The sequence below is a fragment of the Anoplopoma fimbria genome, chromosome 2, assembly GCF_027596085.1.
Source record: "Anoplopoma fimbria isolate UVic2021 breed Golden Eagle Sablefish chromosome 2, Afim_UVic_2022, whole genome shotgun sequence".
Lineage (NCBI taxonomy): Eukaryota > Metazoa > Chordata > Actinopteri > Perciformes > Anoplopomatidae > Anoplopoma > Anoplopoma fimbria.
In genome coordinates, this window is record NC_072450.1 from 25,145,422 (window position 1) to 25,171,482 (window position 26,061).

The 26,061-nt window shown below is 39.6% G+C and overlaps 2 protein-coding genes across 2 annotated transcripts in view; one reads left to right on the forward strand and one right to left on the reverse strand.

Moving 5' to 3' along the window:
* The window catches only part of cep89 (centrosomal protein 89), a 54,133-nt gene that overhangs the window by 7,597 nt on the left and 20,475 nt on the right, over positions 1 to 26,061 (forward strand). The window contains exons 9-16 of the mRNA XM_054615213.1: positions 402 to 452; positions 991 to 1,074; positions 1,756 to 1,859; positions 3,073 to 3,188; positions 3,631 to 3,811; positions 4,260 to 4,427; positions 6,231 to 6,372; positions 11,152 to 11,241. Of these exons, the coding sequence (XP_054471188.1) occupies positions 402 to 452; positions 991 to 1,074; positions 1,756 to 1,859; positions 3,073 to 3,188; positions 3,631 to 3,811; positions 4,260 to 4,427; positions 6,231 to 6,372; positions 11,152 to 11,241 (936 nt within the window). The remainder of the gene's footprint in view (positions 1 to 401; positions 453 to 990; positions 1,075 to 1,755; positions 1,860 to 3,072; positions 3,189 to 3,630; positions 3,812 to 4,259; positions 4,428 to 6,230; positions 6,373 to 11,151; positions 11,242 to 26,061) is intronic.
* zgc:165481 (uncharacterized protein LOC100073327 homolog) lies at positions 17,972 to 18,958 on the reverse strand. Its single transcript, XM_054609245.1, has 2 exons — positions 18,928 to 18,958; positions 17,972 to 18,717 (listed from the first exon to the last, which is right to left on the reverse strand). Exons 1-2 carry the CDS (start codon positions 18,956 to 18,958, stop codon positions 17,972 to 17,974), a joined length of 777 nt encoding a protein of 258 aa, XP_054465220.1.

Genomic DNA, 26,061 nt, shown 5'->3' on the forward strand with positions numbered 1-26,061 from the left:
GATGTCTCTGCTAGCTCTCATTACTGACAGTTGGTGAAAGGAAGAGATAAAGGAAAAGATTATGAAGTAGAGTTATAGAAGAATGATAATAAGAGATAGGAAAAATCTGAATTTGTTAAATTGGCCAAGTTAGAATTGAACAGTGTCGGCTTCGATAGATCCCATTAACATTGCCAATTACTTTAGAGTTCCCATTTGTGCTGTAGTTATAAACTATAATGTTCTTTGATATGGAAAATGTTGGATTAGCTTCCCTGTGATATTCCCCAAGCCCCTGCCCACAAGAAGAAGCAGTCTTTAATAAATATATTTACTTTGTGTGGAGCACAAAATTTGAAGCTGCCATATCAACCATGGTTGCGATGGTATGATGACTAACTTTCTCACTGTGTTTCATCCAGAGCTCAAGAATCAGCGGCTTACCAAAGACAGGGTCTCCTCCTCCCTGGCTGGTCAGTATCTTTATATATCTGTACAGTACTTTACTTTTATATGGCAGGGCAGGAGTCTAACCGTATGGCTGGTTAATAGTCAAAATAAGGTAATCAATCTGTTTATGATGACCTGCTAGTTTAATGGAACGTTTTAAAAAAAAAAAAACAAGGCTTATGATATCATAACTTATTGATTGATGTAGATTTAACATGTGTTATCATACATGTTCAGTCTGGTGACACATATCGGGTCTGATAGATTAGAATCTAAGCTTCAGAACTGTTGCAGAACTAAGATAGTGTGTTTTTACTTCTCAAATGACCAAAACAGGAAGCAAGGTTGTTCACTATTTGTCCACAATGACTGGAATCCTGCTGGATAGATCAAGAAAATAAAGCCCATTTGCACCTGATGTGGTTCAGATTTACCAACCACTGGGACTGGTGGGCTGGAAAATGATTTTCCTTCCTTGGATGAGCCCCATATGTGAATAGATTCATGGTTTTGATGTTGTGGCTAACTTGGATAATTCATTTTTGTTCTTTTTTGGTTTAGCTTGACATGAAGTATTTATCTCCCTTGGTGCTGGCCTATGAAGACAGGGTGAACGAGAAAGATGCACTTCTGCAAACCACTGAGGTAAAGTGTATGTGAGAGAAACTGTGTTTGTGTGTGTGTGCGTTTCTTATTATTATCCGCTATTATCACCTGTCATCTGATCATGTTGCAAAATGTATCCAGAGACATAAGCAGCAAACAGTTTATGTGCTGCCTTGGATATATGTAATGCATGGGATCAAAACCTGAAACACACAGGTTTATTACAGAAGCTGTTTGTGGGCTTTTTACAGTACAAGGCAACAGAGGGTATAGGTTTTATTTTCAATCATCAATTATTAATAAAAAAATAATTATCATCCTGTTGGAATGATGACTGAATTTTTCCAGTGAGCTGATTGGTCATTAGAAGGGCTGTTGAGATGTTTTGATCTCATCCTCTGGAGGTGACCTGCTCCGGAGCAGTTTTGCTGTGCAGCATAAGTTACCATTGTTATCGATCCCTGTTAAAAGTGAGCCAGCTTATTGTACTGGAAAACTCTAAGTTAAATCAAAAGATAGTTGGCTAACCCACTTATATCGCTTCATGCCCCTGTAGAACTGGTGCACCCAGCTGTAGTTGCTATCAAGGTTTTTGTCTTGGAAGACCCTTGATCCTTAGCAGAGGAGTGGTAGCACAGTAGTGGAGTTCTTCTGTTTTTGTTTTTGTTTTACTGACCTTCAAATCAGAGGTCCATATGTGTCCTTGTCTGGTCGCCACAGGAGGAGGTGAAGAGGTTGCGTGTTCATGTTGAGGAAGTAATCAAAGAAAATGAGAGACTCCATGATGAAATTGCGAAGATCGGAGGGGTCAGCCAGAAAAAATGGTAAGAGGAAAAATACTATGTGTATGTGTATTGGCTCGGCTCCATCAGCACTTTCGCCATTCGTTCCCCTGATGTAGTGAAAGTGAAATAGCGCCTTTATTCTCTTCTGCACCACTGCTTGGCTGTCTCTGAGTCTGTAAATAAAGCTGATATTGTGTGAGGGAATGAAATAAAAGTAGTAAAACCTTTATCTCTTCTTCTGTGCTCCTATATCTTCCTCATCCCATCTCTGTGTTGTGTCATCACTCTGGCTTGTAATGTTTTAATACTAAATCCTACAAACGTACTGTATCTATTCATTGTCAGATTAAGTCAGATAGATACATTTTAACTTGTTTTAAATTGTTAATCCATTCGAGAAAAACGTGTTTTTCTTGTTTTCTTGCTGTAGACCACAGTATAATACATGATTTATCCTTTTGTGCTGTCCTACAATGTTTACAGTTCATCAGTTCATTGATTGTACTCCACAGCACTACAGAATAATTCTTTAAGAACAACACCACACAAACGATCCATCTAATTATGAATAAACAAAAACAGTAATGTTTCAGTTTCCTTCGAAAAAAGGCATTATAGTGGTTATGAGGATGAATAAGTCATAGCGTACACATATCTACGTGTAGCAACAACACATATAAAATGAAAATTAACAGTGTACATAATGCAATTATAAAAAAAATTCCTTTGCCGCCTCGAGACCCATCTCTTCTCCACTACCTTCTCTTCATTTCTTAGTCCCGTTGCCTGTTGTTTGTTTCACCACCGCTCCTTAGCGTAAAGAGATTTTTCTAGAAAAGCGCAATAGATATCTAAGATATTATTGATATAACTAGTAATTGGAAAGAGACTGTACTTTATTTTGGGATTACAAAAGTTATCTAAGATTTGGTCCTCGCAAGACTAAAATCCTCAATACATGTTTTAAAACAATAATCTCCTTGGAATATTAATTTGTGTCTGTTGTGGTTTTTCCACAAAAACTGTCACTTAACTTGTGATACCCAGCGTTGATTTAGACGTCACATGCACATTTAGACTTTGGCTTTAAAGGTAAAGTGATAATATTTCCGAAAATGTACAACCTATTCAGTACCAATAAGGCAAGCTTGTGATTATTCTTGGTGCTATTTTATAGCAGCTTTGTGCTAGATACATAATATTTTTTTCTCTCCCTCTCTCTCTCTCTCCCCCTCTCCTGACCTCCCTTCAGTCATCAGCTACAACAACAGGCCCTTCTGGTTTTGCAGGAGAACCAGGTTCTGATTGATCAGCTCGAGGCTCAGCACGTTAAGGCCAAGGCCAGCCACAGCAGACACCATACTGAAGGTACAAAGACAACCTCAAAGCTGAATATCCTTGGCCACTGTGTTGGTGTCTCCGAGCGCACCCGCTAGAAGGTGCAGAGTGGTACGGTGTGAACACACAGCACCACAAATCTGTAGCCAACGGCAGATTTTGTGTGTCTTTTTCAACAGTTAGCATATCAGTGGTGATAGAAACAAATAATGAGAAATTGTTTGGGGGAAGAAGTTCCGATCCGATGTCAGTTATAATTCTTCAGTATTTCATGTTGTTAAGGGTCACTTTATACCTTAGAATGGGACATTGCAGTGTTTGCTTGAAATTACATTTAAAGAATAGAACATGAACTGCTGATTCTTTTAAAAAAAAAATTTAAGTTAAAAAGGAGGCTCTGCAGCACAGGATTAATATTATCGGTGTACCGCATAAACAAGCAGAATTCTACTTCTCTTTCCTCTCTTTCTAGTTTCCAAAGTGTCGAAGAAGCTGATGTTGTTGGAGGCGGAAAATGAGCGTTTGCAGGAGGAACTGGAAGAGAGCAGGAGAGAGTGTCAGAAAAATGGAAGGGAGGTACAAGTGCTGCAGGCCCGTCTCAAGGATGCCATCACTTGGGACGAACACTGCAACATAGCTGGGAAACTCAGGCGGTACGGCTAAATGTCTCATTTTATCAAATATTTCTTTCTCTAAAAGATGAATCAGTCGGTATTAAAAACAGTTCTGCTTCTTAACTGTGAAGTAAGAACAAAAAACAAGAAATGAACTAGTTTTTATTAGCGAAATTGTGACACACACTCCTGCTTGCTATATGTTAGTAAAGGGTGGGCAGTGTCCATGATATTGTCCAAAAGGCCAAATTCCAGGGCTTCTCGTCTTCTTCTTTCCAAAAGGTTTGCCAAGAGTACAGTTTTAGTTCAGTTTATTATTTATTCAGTTTAAAACTGATTTGTAGAAGACAAAACCAAAACAATTAGTAGTAAAACTCTCTGTAGGTTTGTACATTTAATAGTGATGGAATATGCTTTGTTGATAGCTGTTCACCAAGGCCAAGATATTTTGTTATAATGTGCTGTGCAATCTTCTCTTGGCTTCCAGACAATTGGAGCAGCAGGAGAGTAGGAATAAGGGTGAGATGGACGAGTTACTTCTCAGATTGTCCAGCCTGCAGGAGGAGAATAGGAGTCTGGCTCTGGACAAGGCCAACCTGACTGCTGAAAAAAAAAGAATGGAGGCTGAGCAGGATCTCACCAGACAGGCCAACAGGTACTAAATATACTAAATATACCTCTTTCTCTATACGATATCATCTTACACATAAAGCCTTTAACCTGACAGTTGGCCACAATTCAATCACGTCTCTTCAACGAAATGTTTGAAACTTTATTTAATCAATAATAAACACCTCCTTAAACTTCCTTCTATCCTCCTTTCCAACATGCAGTAAAAAACAAACAATCACAAAGCTAGATCTGATTTTGCTTAGTAATAATGTCCGGCCAAATTGTGTCATTTTAGAACAGATACATGTTGAAAGCACGCCACTAACTTAAATACTTAGGCCATTTGTGAGGCTAAGCAGGTACTGTAGCTATCAAAAGTACCAGATGGTGGAGCTGCCTCACAGAGGGTATTAGATTTGACCATGCAAAGTGTCCTTCAAACCAAAGTGTGTGTGTGTGTGTGTGGGTGAGAGTGTACTGGTACTGTCCCTGTAAATACTGATATTGCTACTAATAATGTTGTCAATACTAGTCTAGTTTTAAAATCAGTTGTTTTAAAAAAAGCAAATCAATGCACTATATATAAACATCTGTTTCACGGTGAATGACAAAATCAACTTAGAAAGTCTTCTAAGATTGATAAGTGGTTGTTCATATTTTAGTATGCAGTAAACATAGAAGAATGTGATTATTTAAAGCCCCTTCACTGCCATTCTCCACCCACACAGGTGTTTTCGCCTATTTTGCTAGATTAGGTCCTCAGGAGTCTGCGGTGATGTACAAACTGTTTGATTGACATTTCCCTCCATCTCTTTTTAATTTCGTTGCACCTATTAGGACAGGGAAGCTTACACCTCAATTATTCTCATTAGTACGTGGAGTTTGGTGACCTCACATCATTTTCAGCGTAGCTCTGCTCGACTTTAACCTCGACAGAGGTGGAGTCAGCCAGAATAAAATACCTATTTGGGTTTGCAGGGCCTTTAATGGTTAAACAATTTTGGCTAATAATTATTGAATCAAAGTGTGAGCGCAAAAGTTCAATTGAATTTAAAAGGAAAAAAAAATGAAGTCCTACTTAAATCAAATTACCAACCCCTGAATGAAACCACTCATTATCACTCCCAGTTAATGCTGAAGTGAGATTCGAGCTGCGAACTTGATCTCTGGTTGCTGGAGAGGTCAGTGTTGTGATAACTGTGCTGGTTACTAGAGGCATGCTCACAACCCCTTTTTTGTTCAGTGATTAATCCATGTTATAAAAAAATATTCCATCCAAAATGTGCAATCAAAAGGTTTTCTTAGTTCGCGGGTGTTATTTAACAATCTGTACAGACATAAACTGAAGTTGCCAGAATAACTTTTCAACAGCATTTCACATCCAACCATAGTTCAGATCAGGTTATTTTCCGACAGTAAACAATTTATTTTGGTCAGGGGATTACAGCTGTTTTAAAATGTGTTCTGGTCTGTGCCGCCTTCCTCTGCTCCCTGTAGACCTGAGCTGGGATTAATGTGGACTTTCTCATTCTGAAGTGTGAAGATTGTCAGAAGGTGTTTGATTAGCCAACATTGTTTTTACCCCGCTCGCATCACAAAGGCAGGGTCTCAAGATATCATCCAGTTAACCCTTTGTATTCCCTGTTTTCGACCGTTCTATCTGCCCTGTTTCTTTTTTCCCTTAACTCCTGAGATATTTTTCATACCTCCATTCTTTTGAATATCTCCTCCCTTCCCTGTTTTTTTTGTCCTCCTTTTGCTTTCCATCAAAATGTTTTCCTGTCTCCCCATCTCTTTTCTTTAATTCTGTTTTATTATCTCCTTCTCTCCCATCTCTCCATCATAGGAAGGCAGAGAGGAGGATGAGTGTGCTCAAGAGACAGAAGGAAGAGTGTGTGTTGAAAGAGGAAAAGACTCGGCATTACATGGGAGCTGTCATTTCTGTGGCTGAGCACATTTCCCTGGAGAGAGACCAACTTTTACAAATGGTATTTATGATGCTACTGATACTGTAGAGAGATTTTGTATATCACATGGTACACATGATACACATGTAGAAGCAGCACTACTGACACCCTGAAGAGACCATGTATGGTCATACAGGTGCAAGTGGTATCCATGACACCTCTATGACTGCAGGGAAACAATGAACTACACATTAAACTTTTGACACTGCCAGAGGCTAAATTGTTGTCAGACCGACAGCTGATTGGTTCCGAGACTGACACACATTTAGATTCTACTGTACAAAAACAGAATAATTATTACAATTATTTTTAGCTTCTCTGAGCTTTAAAAACAATAAAAAAGATCTAAAATCGAATGCTATTACTTTTGTACAAATTTAGCATAAGACCGTATTGAATCCCAGAGGGTAAATTTTGTACAGATAAAAAGAGATAAGTTAAAATAAGAATATATACAGTGGGGCAAAAAAGTATTTAGTCAGCCACCAATTGTGCAAGTTCTCCCACTTAAAAAGATGAGAAATTGAGAGACAAAATGAGAAAAAAATTCTGAAAATCACATTGTCTGATTTTTAAAGAATATATTTGCAAATTATGGTGGAAAATAAGTATTTGGTCAATAACAAAAGTTCATCTCAATACTTTGTTATATACCCTTTGTTGGCAATGATAGAGGTCAAACGTTTTCTGTAAGTCTTCACAAGCTTTTCACACACTGTTGCTGGTATTTTGGCCCATTCCTCCATGCAGATCTCCTCTAGAGCAGTGATGTTTTGGGGCTGTCGCTGGGCAACACGGACTTTCAACACCCTCCACAGATTTTCTATGGGGTTGAGATCTGGAGACTGGCTAGGCCACTCCAGGACCTTGAAATGCTTCTTACGAAGCCACTCCTTCGTTGCCCGGGCGGTGTGTTTGGGATCATTGTCATGCTGAAAGACCCAGCCACGTTTCATCTTCAATGCCCTTGCTGATGGAAGGAGGTTTTCACTCAAAATCTCACGATACATGGCCCCATTCATTCTTTCCTTTACACGGATCAGTCGTCCTGGTCCCCTTGCAGAAAAACAGCCCCAAAGCATGATGTTTCCACCCCCATGCTTCACAGTAGGTATGGTGTTCTTTGGATGCAACTCGGCATTCTTTCTCCTCCAAACACGACGAGTTGAGTTTCTACCAAAAAGTTATATTTTGGTTTCATCTGACCATATGACATTCTCCCAATCCTCTTCTGGATCATCCAAATGCTCTCTAGCAAACTTCAGACGGGCCTGGACATGTACTGGCTTAAGCAGGGGGACACGTCTGGCACTGCAGGATTTGAGTCCCTGGCGGCGTAGTGTGTTACTGATGGTAGCCTTTGTTACTTTGGTTCCAGCTCTCTGCAGGTCATTCACTAGGTCCCCCCGTGTGGTTCTGGGATTTTTGTGATCATTTTGGCCCCACGGGGTGAGATCTTGCGTGGAGCCCCAGATCGAGGGAGATTATCAGTGGTCTTGTATGTCTTCCATTTTCTAATAATTGCTCCCACAGTTGATTTCTTCACACCAAGCTGCTTACCTATTGCAGATTCAGTCTTCCCAGCCTGGTGCAGGTCTACAATTTTGTTTCTGGTGTCCTTTGACAGCTCTTTGGTCTTGGCCATAGTGGAGTTTGGAGTGTGACTGTTTGAGGTTGTGGACAGGTGTCTTTTATACTGATAACAAGTTCAAACAGGTGCCATTAATACAGGTAACGAGTGGAGGACAGAGGAGCCTCTTAAAGAAGAAGTTACAGGTCTGTGAGAGCCAGAAACCTTGCTTGTTTGTAGGTGACCAAATACTTATTTTACCGAGGAATTTACCAATTAATTCATTAAAAAATCCTACAATGTGATTTACTGGATTCCCCCCATTCTGTCTCTCATAGTTGAAGTGTACCTATGATGAAAATTACAGGCGTCTCATCTTTTTAAGTGGGAGAACTTGCACAATTGGTGGCTGACTAAATACTTTTTTGCCCCACTGTATACGTATAAAAACTAGTGAAGAGCAGGTACACTCAAAATTGCAAGGCAACTAGTACCCAGTGTTGTACTTCAATTAGTAGTTTGATAAGTAGCCACAAAGTCAGCAAAATACAGTATATGCACCAGTGATATGATATCATACTATAACAGTGTACACCAGAATAACACAGAATATGATTAGGTAATGATGTGTTTGTCTGTATTAATATATGAATATAATAACTTAATGAATGACTTTATCATAATGTGGAATGGGATTTAGAACATAAGGTTAAGTGCAATGATTTCACTTTATATTTTTATATCCCGTTCTTTTTCTACTGTCCTTATTTATACTATATATGCTAATATGTATATAATACTTTGATTTGTTGCAGTATTCCGTGTAATTACATATAGTAAAAAAGCAACTCATGCTGTATTACTCAATTTAGGCTATTGAGTAATTTGGAACAGAAATGCAGCATGTGGCTGATGGCAGTTGGTCAGCAGAGGCTGAAAAGTCTGAGGGCAGATTCTGGGAGCCTTTTGTTTTTGTGCCAGGAGTCGTGTATGTCATTTATCAAACAGGGCAGTTTCCTTGCCACCTGAGACGCACTCTCCATGTCAGCACAGCTGTAAGATGCAGAGATAATACTGCAAATAAGGGCGGCGAAACTGATAAGTGTGACTTATTAAACATTCCCCTGAATTTACTCAAAGTGCTTGCAATAGACTCTTTCAGAGACATTTTTTGCATGTCATAGCAGGAAAAGCACTTTTCGATAGCTATTTAGGTGAGCTAGATCCGGGGTCCAGGGCTCCAGTCGATTAGCCAGAAAAAATCACGTCATGTTTCATTTCCTGACCACTTTTCCTTGAACGTCAGAATGTCAAGATGTGAAGGATAATTCATAAGGACTTAGAAAAAGACAACCCGGTGCTATGAAAATTGGATCACCTACACTAGGCTACAGATTTATTTTTTTAAACAGTTTTATTAATAAAACATCGAAAACAAGTACAGTGACGAACTTGATGCTGTACAATTCAATTGTAGTTTCCTTTCCAAAACTGAATCACACCTCCTAAGTGCAAAGTTTTGGCTGACATCTGCTCTCTACTGAGTGCACTTTTCTTGTAAGCGATTTGATCTGTTTTCAGCAAGAAATAAACAGGCATGAAATCATAGGATATTTCATTTCAAAGAACATGTGTTTTTCTCGCTGTGGAGCATTGTATTGATTTATAGAAGACTCCTATTCTATTAATAGCACTTTTTGTTCTTTCAGAGCCTTGCCTGAATTTGGCTTTTCTATTTGTTATAATTCTAACATGGTAGATATAAGATGTCAAACCCAAAAAATAAAGCTAAACTGAAACAAATAGAACTTGGCCCTGTTGGCTGAGTGTGTGGCACAGGAACTGAGAAAGTTTTTCTGGTAAATGTTAATAGATTCAGGGACTTTGCCATAGGTGTTTTTCTTTAGAGGATAAGCGAGAGCCCATCATGTGTGGAAGGTCAGACTGACACCATATTAGAGGTAGTGGGTCTGAAGCTAACAAGAACCAATTTGTCTGAAAGAAAAAAATTGTGTGTGTGTGTGTCCTTTTTTCTCATTTGGTGCCGTCAATCTTTCTTTTTGCTCCTTTTCTTTTGTTCTGCATTCCTCTTTCTATCAGCAGCAGGTGGAGTCGTTCTAGTCAGACCAGTTTTCTTCTCTTAACTTCACTTTTAGTCCAGGTACAACAATGGATCCTACCTTTCCAGTGTGTTATGCAGGTATTATGTAAAAAGTGTAAGATCTAAAAGTGAAGCTGAGGTAACCTCGATGATGTCATCAGGTTAGCTTGGCTTGGGTTTGAGAGTTTATGGTTTAGCTGTTATTCAAACTTTAGAAAGCTCCCCAAGAGTCACAGAAGATTATCCAACACCTCCTCATGATTAGTAAACTGAACTTCATGTGTCAAAGCGTTGGTTAGGAAATAGATAGTAGTTATCTCTGTCAACACCAATCAATTATCAGAACCGGATATCACTCTTCCATTCAAAATCTTTGAGGAAAAATACAACCAGAATAACTGTATATATGTTAATATTCAAGGCACTATTATGTTCTAGGCACAATTCAAAACATCTTTGATTTTTAGATTTAGGAACTGTTTCATTTATTATTATTTTGGAGGAATTTTTCCAAGCTGAGAAACATAAATAAAAGTGTAGATATGCAGAAAATAAAAATGCTCTCTCTGAATAAAATTACACTCCAAAACATTTATATGGGAGCAGTTTAACACTTTTTTGTCTTCTTAATTACAACTTAAAAAAACAAAAACCTGTACTGAGGCAGAGAACAGTAGGTACAGAAGCTTGTGTCATCCTTAATAGGCTGCAATTGCAATGTGCAATCAATTAGCTGTAAATAACTTTCATTTAACAGCACAAGCTGGAGTTTAAGTTATTTAATGCTGCATTAGCGCGGCACCAGCTGTGTGTTGTAGGCTGACAGATATTTAACAATTGTTTTGATGCTGTTTTTATTCAGATCCTTTTCGTATACTTCTTGTCATTTTTCTGCGCACTTAGAGCATTTTAATCGTTATATTAAAATGAAAATAGGCATTTTGAGGCAGTGTTTGTACCTCACACAGAGCTACTGTTAATTGGCAACAGTTTCAAAAGTTCTTCCTTCTTTTCCTATATCGTCTCTCCCATAACCCCACACTTCATAAATCCAATTGTGTGTCCTACTTCCCCTCTGTGTTCCTCTCTTGGATCAGTAACCCCCTGTCTTCCTTCTCTACCTCCCCAGGCTTCGGTTCTTCAGCAGGAAAAGGAGGGATTCGTCAGCCGGATCCTGAATGGCACCATTCGATTCGGCAAGCTACAGGAAGAAGTCAAAGTAAGTTGCTTTTTTCACTTTTCACACTTCAAATCGTTGACACTAACCTATGCCCCGAAACTACCCTTCTGCATGGCAGGCAGGTTAACACCTGATGCCGGAGTAGCTTGTGGGGTTACAACAGCTGGTGCCTCAACAGTCCACACTTAAACGCAGCATTTTATCTGAAGTCAATTTTAATAAAAGATAACAATCCAATCTATTTCCTATTGATCAGCCCACTCCAAGGCACTTGATAATCCATCTACTATGTCTCCAGACCTCATCATTTATAAATTGACAAACACTTGCGCGAGCTGAGCTCATTGATTTTATAGCACTTCATTTTCTTATCTTTTTAATAGTGTAGAATCAACAGCAAACAGTCAGCATGTGAAATGTGTAGTGAACACCAGCGATGATAACAGTGTTCTTGAGTATCTCTGTGACACTGCTACTGCTAGTAGCTATTGTGCTCACTTGCTTTTATCTGTGGCAATGATGTTACATCTACTGTACTGCTGCTCATTACTTTCTGATGTCTGCTGCTGATACTAGTGCCGTAGTGCTCGAGACCGGTCTCAAGACCCCTGCCTGAGGGTCACAGTCATGTCTTGGAATTCCCTGCGGTTTTACTCTGTCTTGACTTGATCTCAGACAATGAGGCTCTGGATTTTACTTCAAAACCGGTCAAGACCACAGCTGTGGGGATATCACTCTATGGCCTGTGTATTGTCTGGTTATGGTCTGATAATTACTGTGATTAGATGTAGAACTTCCTGCTTCAAATGCAACCAATAACTTCATTGAATTCTAATTAAAAATTGTACTTTATGGCTGTTGCCACTTTGTTCAAAGATTTGTTTATCTGTGAAATGTCACCTCATAATTCATCAATTAAGAAATGATAAATTTCTGATATGTGCATTGAACTTGGATGTTTTTCAGGTATATGAGGCTGTAATAGACACTAGCATGGGCCTCATGATCGATTGTGGACACGGAATTTTTTTTCTGTGACAAAAGCTGCATGGATTTTCAGAGAGAAAAAAAACAGAGACTATTCCAGCAAATCACCATGGCAACCTTTTCTACATCTGCCTAAATGCCATCTTAGTTTGAATCTTACTGCTGTGATGACAGTTGTGCTGCAATACCAATTGGTACAGACTGTCATTATTGGCTTGTTTGTCATGCCATACATGAACATGGCATTAGTCTGGCAGTTTTAATGCCTTGCTCTAGGGCCAGTGCTCTCTGTACCATCTGTCAGCAGTTCTTGTCATTCAAGCCACATCAGGGAAAAACATCTCAGTGGGTCTTACAATTTTATTTTTTGTCTCTATAGCAACAGCCCAGAGAGAAAGAGATGTGTGCTTGTGTGTGTGAATGTGATGTCTATTGGTGGTAATTCTACCATTGTAAGAGAAGAGCTGCAAATGTTAGATGTGTAGAAGTACATTATTCCCTTCCTCATTTTATACTTCTTTCAGTGTTTCCTACAGGATTTTGTGTGACTGTGGTGGACCTCAGACCCCCTAAGGGGTCCTGGTACATGCTCCCCTGGAAATTTAAGAAAAAAACAACTTTGTTCTCTTGTAGACAGTGTTGTGCCCTAGCAGTGGTGGAATGTAGCTCAGTACATTTAGACTACTCAAGTACAGTACTAATGTTTTGAATGCAGAACTTTTAGCCTACTTGTACTGTGCCGGGACAAATCTGGCTATGGCAGCCTGCCTCTGTGTTGGTAATCAATAGGTAACGCTGCTTCCTTAGACTACTACCTCATTCCCTGCCAACCAATCAAGATATCAACTAAGAATAACACTTAAAGCTGGAATGATACTTCTCCTTTTGGGTGTTGTGGTTATACTGGAGCTGGAAATAACACAGTAAGTTATAAACCACTAATGCATTGTCTGTTCAAACAGTTCTTATTCAAAACTTGCCGATCGCATGGCCTCCCCTCTTGCTGCTTGCTGCTTTTTTGAGAACCACTAATTCTAAAAAACTTCACACTCAACGCTGCACTTTCTCGAGTACTCATCTATTCACCCACCATGTGTGAAGTCAATCTGATAAACAGTTGTTGAGAATATTGAAACACAGACAGACTGAGACTCCATCCATTTGAGTTAGATTTAATGTCAGATCTGCTTCCACACAATAAACGAGTCATGCATCTTCGGGAAGTGAAGTGCCTTTATTATGAACTAACTCCAGAAGATTATTGTCATTATTGATTTAGATGACTTACATTTTTGGGGTAATCATTACAGACATGGGCGAGGACTAGAGCCTGTGATCTATTTTTTTATACATTTCTTTTATTTGTATCATTCTTTTGATCCTCAGCCTTCTTTTGCTTTTATTTATGATAAAACCGATATCTTACTTTTATGCTATATTTTCCTTTTATTTAAAAAGGTATCTGGCCCATCATTGTTGTTTAAAATCATGGTTTTCCTCATCAGAGGAACACAATAAAACAACCACAATTGTGGGATTCTATATGAATTCCACAGGACATGAAGGCTGCGAATGTCCTGAAAAGGAAAAAAGTTATTTTCTATGCCAAGATCCACATTATGTTAAAACTACTAGTGAAAACTAGTCATTCATATAGCTGCCTCATATGGTGGTGGAGTTTAGTAACCATTAACAAGGGAAATTTCCAGAATGGGGGAAAACACAGTGATGACATAACGAACCATGATCACGTTTTCTGACATTGTTGGTGAAAATATATCAACTCTATCCCAGGCCTTACAGTCCACCTGTCAATCTTTTATAATTTAACCAAAAAGATTTAGGTTTGGTTTGAAGCACCAGATGCAGCAACTTCCCATTAGATTTGATAACCTCAAATAAACCAAACTTTATTGAGTTGATGGAGGCCATTCCGTTTAAATGACAACGATTGTCCAAAACATGATGGTTGCACATTTTCATAAATGTTCCATTTTAAACCTGCTTCATTCAGATTTTTCACAGCACAGTCCCTTTTGTACACCACTGCAGCTCATAGGCTGCCAAGCTCTTTCTTACAGCAGCAGGTGATTCATTCCGAGATGGGAATGTTAATTCAAAAGTTCTGGCTCTCACATTTCATATCAACCTGCAATGCTACCAAATCCCAGCAGCTTTCTTTTTTCTTATCAAGCTATAGTGACTACAGTGCACGTTGCCACCATATTAATTGAAAAGATAAGGATTGTGTGTTAAGTGTTTGCTATAAAAAGAAAAAAACACAGATTGGGACTACATTATTTATGTGTAATTAAAATTCATGCGCTTCCATCTCCTTGAAACACCTGAAATTGTTAAATATTTTAGTGAATGGGTGTATAAATATAGCCAGTTCACAGGTTTACGTGACCCATGCTGCTTGGTGCCAGCGTGGGATTTTTCTTCCAAATCAAAATCCTCCTCTGCTCTTAGTTAGCGTTTCCTTCCCAGGACCCTTCACATAACGGTGATTGCACATAATCATATTTTTGCATAGATATTTGTTCCTTCTATTGTCAGGGGGTTGTGACCTCTGGCCCTTGACCTCCTAATCTTTAGTATTTGTGATTAATTGAAGAAATTAACGATTCTTCCACTTCCCTCCTTTGATCGATTTGACTAATTGTGTCGGATAGAGCTTATTAAAAAAGTGTTTAAAGGCACTATTTCTGGGTTCTATTTGAAAAGCTAGAAAAATGGAAGTGAGTTAAGTTCTCAAGGATTCTTTATCTTGTCCTTGACAAACTACACTTCACTACAGTACTGCACACATTGTGAAATTCAAACCATTTTTAAAGAGCGAAAGAGTTCATATGAAAACTGATGAGGTAGGGGAGGTCTGTTGGATTTCCGGAGTATCTCATATTCATGGTCGTCTTATATTTGGACCAATGTGTTATTCTCTTCTCAGATGAGGGAGAGGAGAACTTTTTTTTTAGTTTTTTTTATGTAGCTTGCCACTCGGCTCCGAAGGATGAAAGCAGAGTCCTGTATATGTCAGACGGCACAACCGGCAGGGCAAACGCTCCACTGACAAGCACTCTGTCCTACTGCTCTGCCAACTCAGGCAGAAAATGAAATGTCTTTCTACGGTCTGACCTGCTGTCATGTCTGTCATCTCTAATTTCTTACTCCTTATCATCTCTGTCTCTAGCTATTTGTACTGTATAAACCAGCCTCAGCACTTTATTGCTTTATTATCTTTGACTCTCATTGTACTTGAAAAAATGAGAGGCTGATTGATCTTTGCCAGTTAGAAATACTCTCATGCTGAGTTACCATCATTATATGTGAAATAAATAGTTCTTTTGTTGTCTCTCACTTTGGAGCTATCGCTATTTTTGTGACACTTGAAAGTAATCTGGTGCAACCAGACCTCCATCTCATCAATCTCATGACGGTTTGAAGAGACTTGTTAAAAAAACAAATGGATTTAAGCACTTTATAAATCGAGTGGATTGGAGATTAAAATGACCCTGTATTTTTCTGTGAAATTACAATTAAGACCCCACCTTTGTGATTTTTTTTAATTTATTTTTTGCTCTGAAGTAGAACAACATCTCGCTGCCTCGTCGAGGTTGATGAGACACACATTACAAGATTAATCTGCGCTGACAATGACTGAACGAGCAGGGAGCAGACTTAGAAATAAGTACACAAGCCACATATAGAAAACAATTCTCCATTTATTTCATTGTCTAGTAGCTTCTGTAATCAGAAGTGTGGCACTCTGAGAGCTGCAGTCTGTAGATCATGGAAGAAACACAGGAAAACATAGAGGGAGTGGGTACAGAGAGAGGAGAGAAACAGTGATAGAAATAAGTTGACGAAGGAAAGGTAAGAAAGGAAAATGTAGAACCCCAACATCAGAGAATGAACAGGACTAACTGGACATTATACTGTAGAAGAAGGGTTAAGCACAAATACATTTTTTTTTTTCCAAAATTCCATTTATCCACTTTGATGAGAAATATAATTACCTGAAATTTGTTATTTCTAGCTAAATGTTATCAGCCCAGGGCCCTCAGTTATCAACATTGTACAGAAAAGGTTCCAAGTTCACTCAGTTGAACAGAAAACTACACTTGCATAATTAAACACTCAATTTAAAGTGTAAACCTTTTTATAAAATTTTTTAAGTGGTGCTGAAAATGTCATCCGTTGCTGGGTACGACTGCAGCAGCTCAAGAGGTCTCATTAGATTCTAACACACTAAAATGTATGTTTTTTTGTACCCACATATGAAGCTTTAGCAGACTTAATTCAAAATAAAACTATTCTCTCCACTTAAATATGATACTTAAAACATAAAATAAAACCACATTGTTACCTTTCTTCCTGAAATTTGTATGCAAGGATGGTGATACAGTACGTAGGGGAGCCTTTGCATTGCATGCAAAAGAAAACCAAGATGCAGCATAAATAATGCAGAGGTGCAAATCCACATGGCTTAAGTATGGCAGTATTTGCATGTGACTTATAGCATGAAGGTAACAGAGGACTCCCATATCCATAAACTGTACCTTTTGTGGCTTTTTACAACCAGTATCACAAAATATGACAGATCAGCCTTTGCTATTTTCTACCCAGCAAGGAACTGAATGCGGATGTTGTTGCTTAACATCAAAAGACTATCAAAAAAACCTGAGATATGAGTCAGGTTTATGCCTCACATGTGCTAAATCCATTCAATGCAATGATAGAGAGAAAAGAGAAAGAGGAGCGGTGCACATTTAAAAAGCAACGCTGACAACATCATCACATGTATGACCAAAGTCATTAATGTGACAGTAAAATAGGTAAAGAATGAAATATTACACCCAATCCACAATTGATTTGGTAATTTCTATTTCGCCTCGCTGAGATGTGCATTGCATACTAATATGCATGCAGCCTTTTCCTGTAATATTCATAGCATTGTTTAAAAAATGCACTGAAATTGGAAAGCAGCTATTTTTCACAGTTGCTAATTCATGACCTGTCAGTTCCATCCCTCTGGAAGAGTTGTGTTTCAACCAGGATATAAAGACAGACCTACAGTACATCAACAGCTTCGACACATAGACGCCAGCACACCGATGCTTTCCCTCCATGCGTTTTTAGGAGCTAATAGGGACCAGTATCACAAATAACATATATTCAACTTGCACAGAGAGGAAATATTTGATGACATGTAGTGCCGTGAATGCTGGCTTATGGACCTGAAGAACATAAAAGTAATCAATGTCTAAGAGGTGCCTTTTGATTTTAACTATCCAGTAATGCTTAAATGCATTTGTTAATTAACTGAGGAACATCCTGGGAGAACCAAGTTAATACCCTTACTGTAAATCCCACTTTTCACCTGAAAACCATTGCATGCAAAATTTTCACCGTGTTGATAAATGAGGGCCAAGGACTCTATCTGTGCTGTCATTATGTAAGTCACAAATGAAAGGTCTGCTCTCTAATGCTATGTCGATCTGGGTCATACACACAGCACAGAACGAAAAAGGGTTACAGAATACATTACAGAAATGTAGGTATAGGCGCTGGGCCAACTAACACATCTTTTCAAGGGCTTTGTTCCTGTTGGCCAAACTGGTTTCTGAGTTGCAGCAAACCAATTCTGAAGGTGGTCTTGGGTCTCTGTACTGGGCCATTATTTGTTAAGTCTGTTTCGGAACGCGCAGCATCTTTACCTTTGGGTAGAAACACATCAAATACCTGTTTACTGCAGCTGACTTTATCCCGTCCCATCCCATCAGCCCCTGGAGGAACAGTCACACATGCCCTGGCACAGACACTGGCAGAACCCGTAGACCAGGCAAACTGTGAGGCTCGATGGCACCAAGCTAACACATACAATGCCCAGTGTCACCCTTTGGATCACCAACAAGTAGATTCCTAGAGGCAGAGAGCCAAAGTATAAGAAACCCAGCAGCCAGACCAGGATGCGTGGGACATGATTACAGAACTTGGACAGGGCGTCCTGATCAGCCGGCCCATTGGAGCCCATCGATACCGAGTCCAGACTCTGCTCGGCGTAGACGTCAGAGCTGCCGTTTCGGCTCGGGGAGTGCTGTGAGTCCCCCTGCACTTCCATTATAGTGATGACCAGGCAGTTGGAGGAGTCGTGAGACGGGCTGGAGGAGGAAAAACCCGTTGGAGTCAGGACCACCTCCCTGTTGTGGTCGGAGCTCCAGGATTTGTCCCGCATTGCCAAGTGGGACATGATGATAGCATCGTCAGGGAGGGCTGACACCTCGTACTCTGTGACCTCAGTCTGGTGTCGGCAAAAGGGGCAGGAAATGAAGCCCGCCCCGTCAGCGATGTCCAAGATCTTAGTGAGGCAGCGAACGCAGACCCTGTGCAGACAGTCCAGGATCTTAGGCTTGCGGTTGTGGGCATTGTAGCGTTGGTAACAGATTTTACACTCTAATTCCTCTGGTGGAGGACAGTCCTTCTCCTCCAACTCAGCCTGAGCACTGCTCATCTTCAAGTCATGTTCTGGGGAAGGCGAGAGAAATATAAAGAGAGACACATTGAGAAAAAGAGAGTTAGAAGGAAAATGGTATATAGTCCATCATTACACTTTAAGTAGGACAAAATTGCATTGGAACAAGTTGATGTTTATGGATACTGTGATCTGCTGTATCCCTCCCCAGCAGGGAAAGGTCAGGGTTTGCCTTCTTCTCTGGCTGCTTGTGCTCTCTGTACTAGGGTTGGGCAATCGCCTACAAGCTTCCATCGTCCGATAGTGCCCCTTAGCGATCGCCGATAGTCGATGCTAGCCGATAGTGGGGGGGTGGGGGTGGGCGCACGCAACTTTTTTTTTATAAAAAAAATCAGCGTGAGCCTCCGCTGATTTAAGTTTCGATACGTCATGTTACACAAAAATGGAGGCTATCTTAGTTAGTAAGACGAAAAAAAGTGACATGTGCAGCGGGGTGTGATGTCATTTCGCCGTGCGAGCAGAGCGGTAGGTTTCGAGCCCCCCCTCCCCTCTCCTCGTAGCAGTGAGTGAATACGGCAGGTCAGCGCTACATAGTGTGTTTCCACCTGTGCCAGATAACTTCAATTACAATTTGCGGGGCTTTTTAAGTTGTAAAAAAAAGCCACCACAGCGCCATATTTCAATTTTAAGATCAGTGATCAATTTTTAATTTTTTAATTTTTTTATTATTAAAAAAATTATCGCCTTTTTATCGGCAACTTGAGACGATCGACGATGGAATCCATCTATCGGCGATAGTCGATAGAATCGACTATCGGCCCATCCCTACTCTGTACGTGCTGGTGATGAATGATTTATGGTTTGGGAGTTGGATCAGGGTGTGATCCCAGAGCCCTTTGTGACATAGCAATAGCCAGGGATGCTATTGATCTTGGGGGAGAGCTCCAACATTTCCTGTTGGCTCAGTAATTTCCTGTAGAATGCAATACTGTTGAAGGTCTTTATTTAAATGACCAGCCCCTGAATACTTTAGTTTACTTATATGAAGATAAAAAGCCCTTTTTTATCTCTTTATTTGATCTGTTAGGGAACCCGACTTTAGAGCAATGGAATTTCTTTGGTCAGTATAAAGAAGGGCTTTTTAACAATCAGTGCTTTAGTTAACATTAATCCATGCCTGTTGAAATTGAGGTCAAAAGTTATTATTACAAAGCTGTTGGAAGAAAACACACAAATGCAAAATGCAACTTAAAAACCATCATTTGCCATTCATTTTCCTAAGCTGACTCAGTGATTTCACCCAAGACAAACACCAACCAATTGTATGTGAGCCCCTGAATTAAGATATTTGCAAATACTTAAAGAGTCTTCGCATAGAAGATAATTTTTACAAAACAATATATAGCAGAATAATAGAGGCATTATTATTGATCAGATATTACAGATTTCAGCCCCAAAAATTAGCTTGCAACTCCTGAGTTGCATAATTAATGGCGAACATGAGACAACTCCAATGATCAGTTTCCTCCATGGAGGAACAGCAAGGAACTGTCAGTCTTTATTAATAAGGTCAAATAGCTGCAAGCATGAATCCATAGACACCTAGCATGAATAGGAATGAGGTTGAGGAGCCCCAACCTCCTGCTCTCCGCCCCAGACCGTTACTGTGGCGGATGAGATCACTGTCATCTTCAGGTACATAAAAACTTCTTTTAAGATTTCAACATCTTCATAATATGAATTTAAAATCAAATTGAATATATAAAAAAATATATAAATAAACACAATAATTAATTTAAGTATTTATATAATCATGTTTTAAACTGCTATTTTACATTGCCCACTCTTTTTTTAAATTCGTTTTTTTACTAGCTTTAGATTCAACATTAACACATGTAAGGCTTACAAACGACACAGACACATGCTCTCTTACAAGTAGCCTAAATCTGCCCCTACACAGCCGATGAGAGAGACATGCGAAGTAACAGGAAATAGGACTTGATAAGAGCTCCTGAAAGCAACTAATCAGGCATTACTCTACAGCAACACAATTAGCTCTGATATAGAAGAAAATAAGATGAAATGCTTACTACTGATGCATAAACCCAGCTAAGATTCTAAAGCCTAAAACCTGATTCATCCTCAGTTTGTGATATAAAGGTTTACCCTCCCGTATGAAAAACGCCTGTGGTTTGTAATAGTTTGAGCACAAAGCACAGAGGCAGTGGTTTTATTCTATCAGCTCACTGAACTTGGGAGACCAAACATGCAAGAATTAGAGGATGGCAAGACACGATAAAAACCAATGCAAACATTCTGTCATGATATATTGACTAGATCTAGTTCCACCATTACTGTCACGTTTTTGTACCGCTTAAAATATATCTGAGCCACGATGTGCTCTCAGATAACTTGCTACCAGAGGTGAGGGCCTGAAACCCCATTCTTTAGTAAAGCCATGCTGTGGATTTCTTATAATGTCCCTGAGGGCTCTGAAATAGCTGGGATCCCACATAAGGGAGGGTCAAGCAGCATATATGTCATTTTAAAATCTTAAAAATTACATATTCCCAGGTCAACTTGGAAAATATTAATCAGGAGACTTAATTAGAGGCACGCTCTGCTCCAGCATGTGACATAAATCAGCAATGCACTGTGCTACATGTTGTATTCAATTAAATATTTTTTATTAATCATCTCATTAACCAAGTTACAACACAACTTTTTTTTAATATAAGAACAATTTTGAAACCTCTTATTGCTATTTATCATATAGTTGAATTATTTGTGTTTTATACGTAGATCTATTAAAATTGAATCACGTATGACTATTACAATGAACATCATTTATTTGAATGCTCTCATTTCTTGAAATAGCATGCAGCAAAAGATGAATTATGAATCCCAATTTTATACAGGTAGACAAGTACAGTGGTTTCTTTTTTTAACCCACTAATATTCTTGTTGGAACATTGCCACCATATGAATTTGTGCTGAAAAGTCCCCACTGTGTTGGTTGGTTTCACTGTCAATGGTGCCAGGAGCAATTGACAGGAATGAGGTTAATTGGCAGGTACTGTGTCTGCGGCTGAGTCAACAGAGGTAGTTACAGGAAGTGTCCCAGAACTCTCGCACCGTGACAGTATGTCGTTCAAGCTACCCATGAATAGAACCCGCATTCCTCTTATTTTTAAAGTCTGCTAAGAAGTTGAAGTACATGTGCATTCTGTCGCATATCACCCAGACGTGACTATCAGCAAGGACATGGTTGCAGCAGAGTCTGAAACAGGCTTTCCAGTCCTTGTCCAGGTTTAGGTTTATTTTTTTCAAAATAAGTATGATTCAATAAAGGTTTAATAAAAGTTAAGTAAAAACAAAAAACAGAGTGCTTCCGAGAGCTTCAGCTGCAGTTACCTCATTCCTGTTGTTACTTCTTACTTTACTTTACCTCGTCATTAGAAAGTCCCCCTTCCGTCAGAAGTTGCTATATAAAGAAAAGCCAGCCATTCATTCATTCATGACCATGAAATATAGATTGAATAGGTGGATGTTGCACTGGCAGATGCCCAGCAGGCCTCTCTGTGACTTGCTGACTGTTAAATATTTCAGCCAGCAGTCTGTTGCGTTAAAAAGCCTTCTGAAACATGTCAGACAAATGTCAGAAAGAACCAGCTGCATCAATCCCAGGGGGAGATTTCCCCTGGCGTCTTAGACAGATAAATGCAGTAATGAAAGGGCACTGCAGTGGGATCGTGCAAGAGAAAATCCAGCTCCTTGTTATGCAACATGCAACATGAATTTACCGTATTTTCCGCACTATAGGGCGCACTGGATTATAAGGCTCTGCGCCAGGAACTTCTTGGTCGTCCTCTCTTCCTTTTTCCTTGGGGGTTCCACTTGGCAAAGATTGCCTTGTTACATTTGAGGCGGGTTTGCAGTATGTCCTATCCATCTCCAACGTCTTTTGATGATCTCTTCCTGAAGCAGGTCGCTGGTTGGTTCTTTGCCACAGATCTTTGCACTCCAGCAGAACTGACTTTACATTGGTGTTGAAGATCCGATCTTTGTTGTGATGGTCCCTTGAACTCAGATGCTTAATGGATGACGGAGTATTTGTCAATGAATGGTCTATTTTCGATCTTTTTTCATATATAAGGCGCACCAGACTATAAGGCGCATTAAGCGAAACAAAACAGTCAGTCAGTCAAACTTCCTCCACTTCCGTACCATCGATTCATTAACGTTGAATTCTCTCGCAGCTGCTCTATTCCCATGTTCTACTGCGTGACTGACAGCCTTGAGTTTGAAGTCCGCGTCGTAAGCGTGTGTCTCTTGACAGGAGCCATGTTGGGTCCTTATACACACACACTGTAATATTATGGTGAAGCACAGTATGTATTACTCCTGACGCTCCTGACTACGGTAGCCGTAATGCTGCTGCGGTGCGGCTTTGTAGTTTACCAAAGTCGTACTAAAACATTTTGACAGAGCGCCGTGTACCACACAAAATCGCTTCGAGGTCAGTCAGCACAACCAGAATTAATCCATATATAAGGCGCTCCGGATTATAAGGCGCACTGTCGTTTTTTGAGAAAATTAAAGGCTTTTAAGTGCGCCTTATAGTGCGGAAAATACGGTACATGTGAAGGTTTAGATTATAACAAACATTTCATTTTTTCCCCAGAAAGAATTGTGTGTGTCCTCAAGGCATGGCAATGTCTTTCTTATCTTGTAAATGTTTCTATTTTTAGACTTTTTGAGACATTAAAAAGCATTAATGGCAATTTTTTCTTCTTTTTGTGCTCCTTTATTGTTTCATTGCTACCTTTTAATGGCACATTACTGCAACCAACTGTCAATATAACCGCAGTTTCCAGTAGAGCCACGACCCTGTTTATCTATTTCACACCTCTAGCAAAACTGTGTACAAAACAATCAAACCTGTGCATGTCACACTCTCAATCATTTGTTCTACGCCAGGTGCCAGCCATTCATAAATTCATTTTTAAAAGCCAATTTAGAAGAGGCGACAGTCGGCAGTGAAGTGGAGACAGGAAACAAAGGGAGAGAGAGGGTAAGGACGTGCGACGAAGGTCCTCAGCTGGAATTAAGCCTGTATCCATTTGACTGTAGAGGTTTTTCATATATTTTGAATAAATTGTCATTTGCATTTTTGTTGGTAGAGCTAAAACACTGCGTTTTGAATTGAATAATTACATTGCAGATTATGACATTCCGAGGTTCAACCTAAGTGTCCAGTGGGCCGCTCTGGTTCTAAAGAATACCGTGATTTTCCATTCTTTTTATGCTGCCAGATCCTCCATTTCTCAACATTGCATTATTTTCAGCACAGCGTCGGAGGGTATACGAACACAATCCGCAACAGACCCATGAGGAATCACTCTCATAGCCCCACAGAAAAGAAAACTTAAATCAGAGCAGTGTAGCCTGTAGGAAATAGACTGGGGCAAAACACACACATTGCATCTGCGAGGTTGCTCATAGTTCTCTGAAGGGATATTTTGAGGTTTGAAATTTGGATTACTGCTCGCTGCCAATTAAAGAACTGCAGCTGGCAACCAGTGGAGTGATCGTTGTGTGTTGATTAACAAATCAACCACTCTTTGTCTACTAGTCACAGCAGTGTAATAAACTCCACATGGAGAGTGAAGAGAGATAGGACAATGCTCTAACGATGTACTTATGAATATACACGTTCTGACTGACTGATCGGTTGCTGTCTGACTGACTAGTTAATTGTTTGGTTTACTGACTTATTGACAGATTGACTGACAGACAAACAGTTATGTTGCTCTGCTGTGGACTGGAGGAGGAGTAACAGGGGAGGAGATGGACTGAAGCTGACATTAAGGATCTGATTGGAGGATAGTTGGTGGAGTCTTGATGCTAAAATAGAATTTAATTGTGTTCGTGTTCTCTATAGTAATTATAGATTTGGTTACATCTTACTTTGGCACACGTATAGGTTATTTCATTGCTCTCTGGAAGACACTTGAGAGTTACACTTACTATATTGAAATTCCAGTGAACTGTTCTGGAGATGGCCGGGTAAACTGGTCTGTGTATTGATTAGGGAGACTACTCTTTACCCAGAGAGTGTGTTTTGAAGTGTCCTTGAGCAAGAAAAAGAGGTCAACCTTCACTAGACATCTCAGATATTGCTGCTAAGTGCTTATGCACTTATTAATCATTTAGCCATTAGAAGAATTTTGATTGATTAATGCTATCATTTAAACGGTTAAAAAAAAGAAGAAGTAAAAAACGGTTAAAAAAAGAAGCTCTCAAGTGAGCCTGTCGACGTTGTCACTAACTTCAGGGTTAAACCCCTTCACTTTAATTAGCAGGTAATAAGACATAAAACATGGGAACTTGGCTCGGGTCTTGAGGAGTTGTGTGTGCACACTGTGACAACTATAATGTCACTGATAACTTCATACTTAACTCAAACAAGGGTTGTCAGGATTGCAATACACAGGCGGAAACCCTTGCAGAGTTACGTAATGCCAGGCAGACACACAGTCGATTAACAGTTTGTGATCGGTTAATAAGGGTCGGCTATTGGTTGGTCATAAAAAAAAAAAATCTAAATTAGAGTGATCCCTACCCCTGTCCAATCTCATTCTTGCGTAAAAAAAAACGACATAATGGAGCACAAATGTATCCTTTGGGAACATCGGAACCTGCCCCTGGGACTGCATTGCTGCGGGTAGAGCGGACGGCAGCTCCTGCTCGTTAATAGTTGTCTTTTTTTTTACGGACGGCTGTAAATTTAGATGGTATGGAACCAGTGGAAATCTAATCCCAATTTCTTTGGAGTGTATGGCTGTGCAATAAAAATTGCACCTTTTTTAAATGCAGTCTTAAAGCAGTTGTGGTTAAGAGATTTTACTAGATAGTGAAAGATAAACCTCACATCTCACTGCATTATCTGGAGCACAGTGAATGAACAGGCAAAGTGTGAATCAGCATTAGCTGATTATACAATAACATATTACATTATAGCCTTTGTGCAGCCCAAAAATAGTTTGTAGCCTACACAGTGCATTGGAATGCAACCACCTTGGTATTCATCAGTTGTGTCATTGCTGTCTAAATCCCTATTGAGCATCTGTTGGACCAGTTGCTCTATGTACGTCCATCCCCCACCTCCATGGTGGTATTACTGCATAATTGTTTGTTTCCACATTAAATCAAATGCTAAATACACACATGCAGTGATAGCGAGACGTGCATTTTAAAGAAGAACGACAGCATCTGTCTTTTCAGCAAGGGCCCCAAAACGACATGTGTTATGAACAAGCAGCAAAGCCCTCTACAGGCCTTATTGATTATGTGGAGAGCAAATCTTTTTATAGGGCAAAAGATCAGTGTAGAGA

What these genes read in the sequence shown, in the direction of transcription:
- zgc:165481 (XM_054609245.1), bottom strand. Translation starts at nt 18,958, where the DNA reads ATGGAAGCTTGTAGGCGATTGCCCAACCCTA. An exon ending in TAGGCGATTGCCCAACCCTA is followed by an intron (nt 18,718 to 18,927) that starts GTACAGAGAGCA and finishes CGCCTTCCCCAG; the next exon opens with AACATGACTTGAAGATGAGC.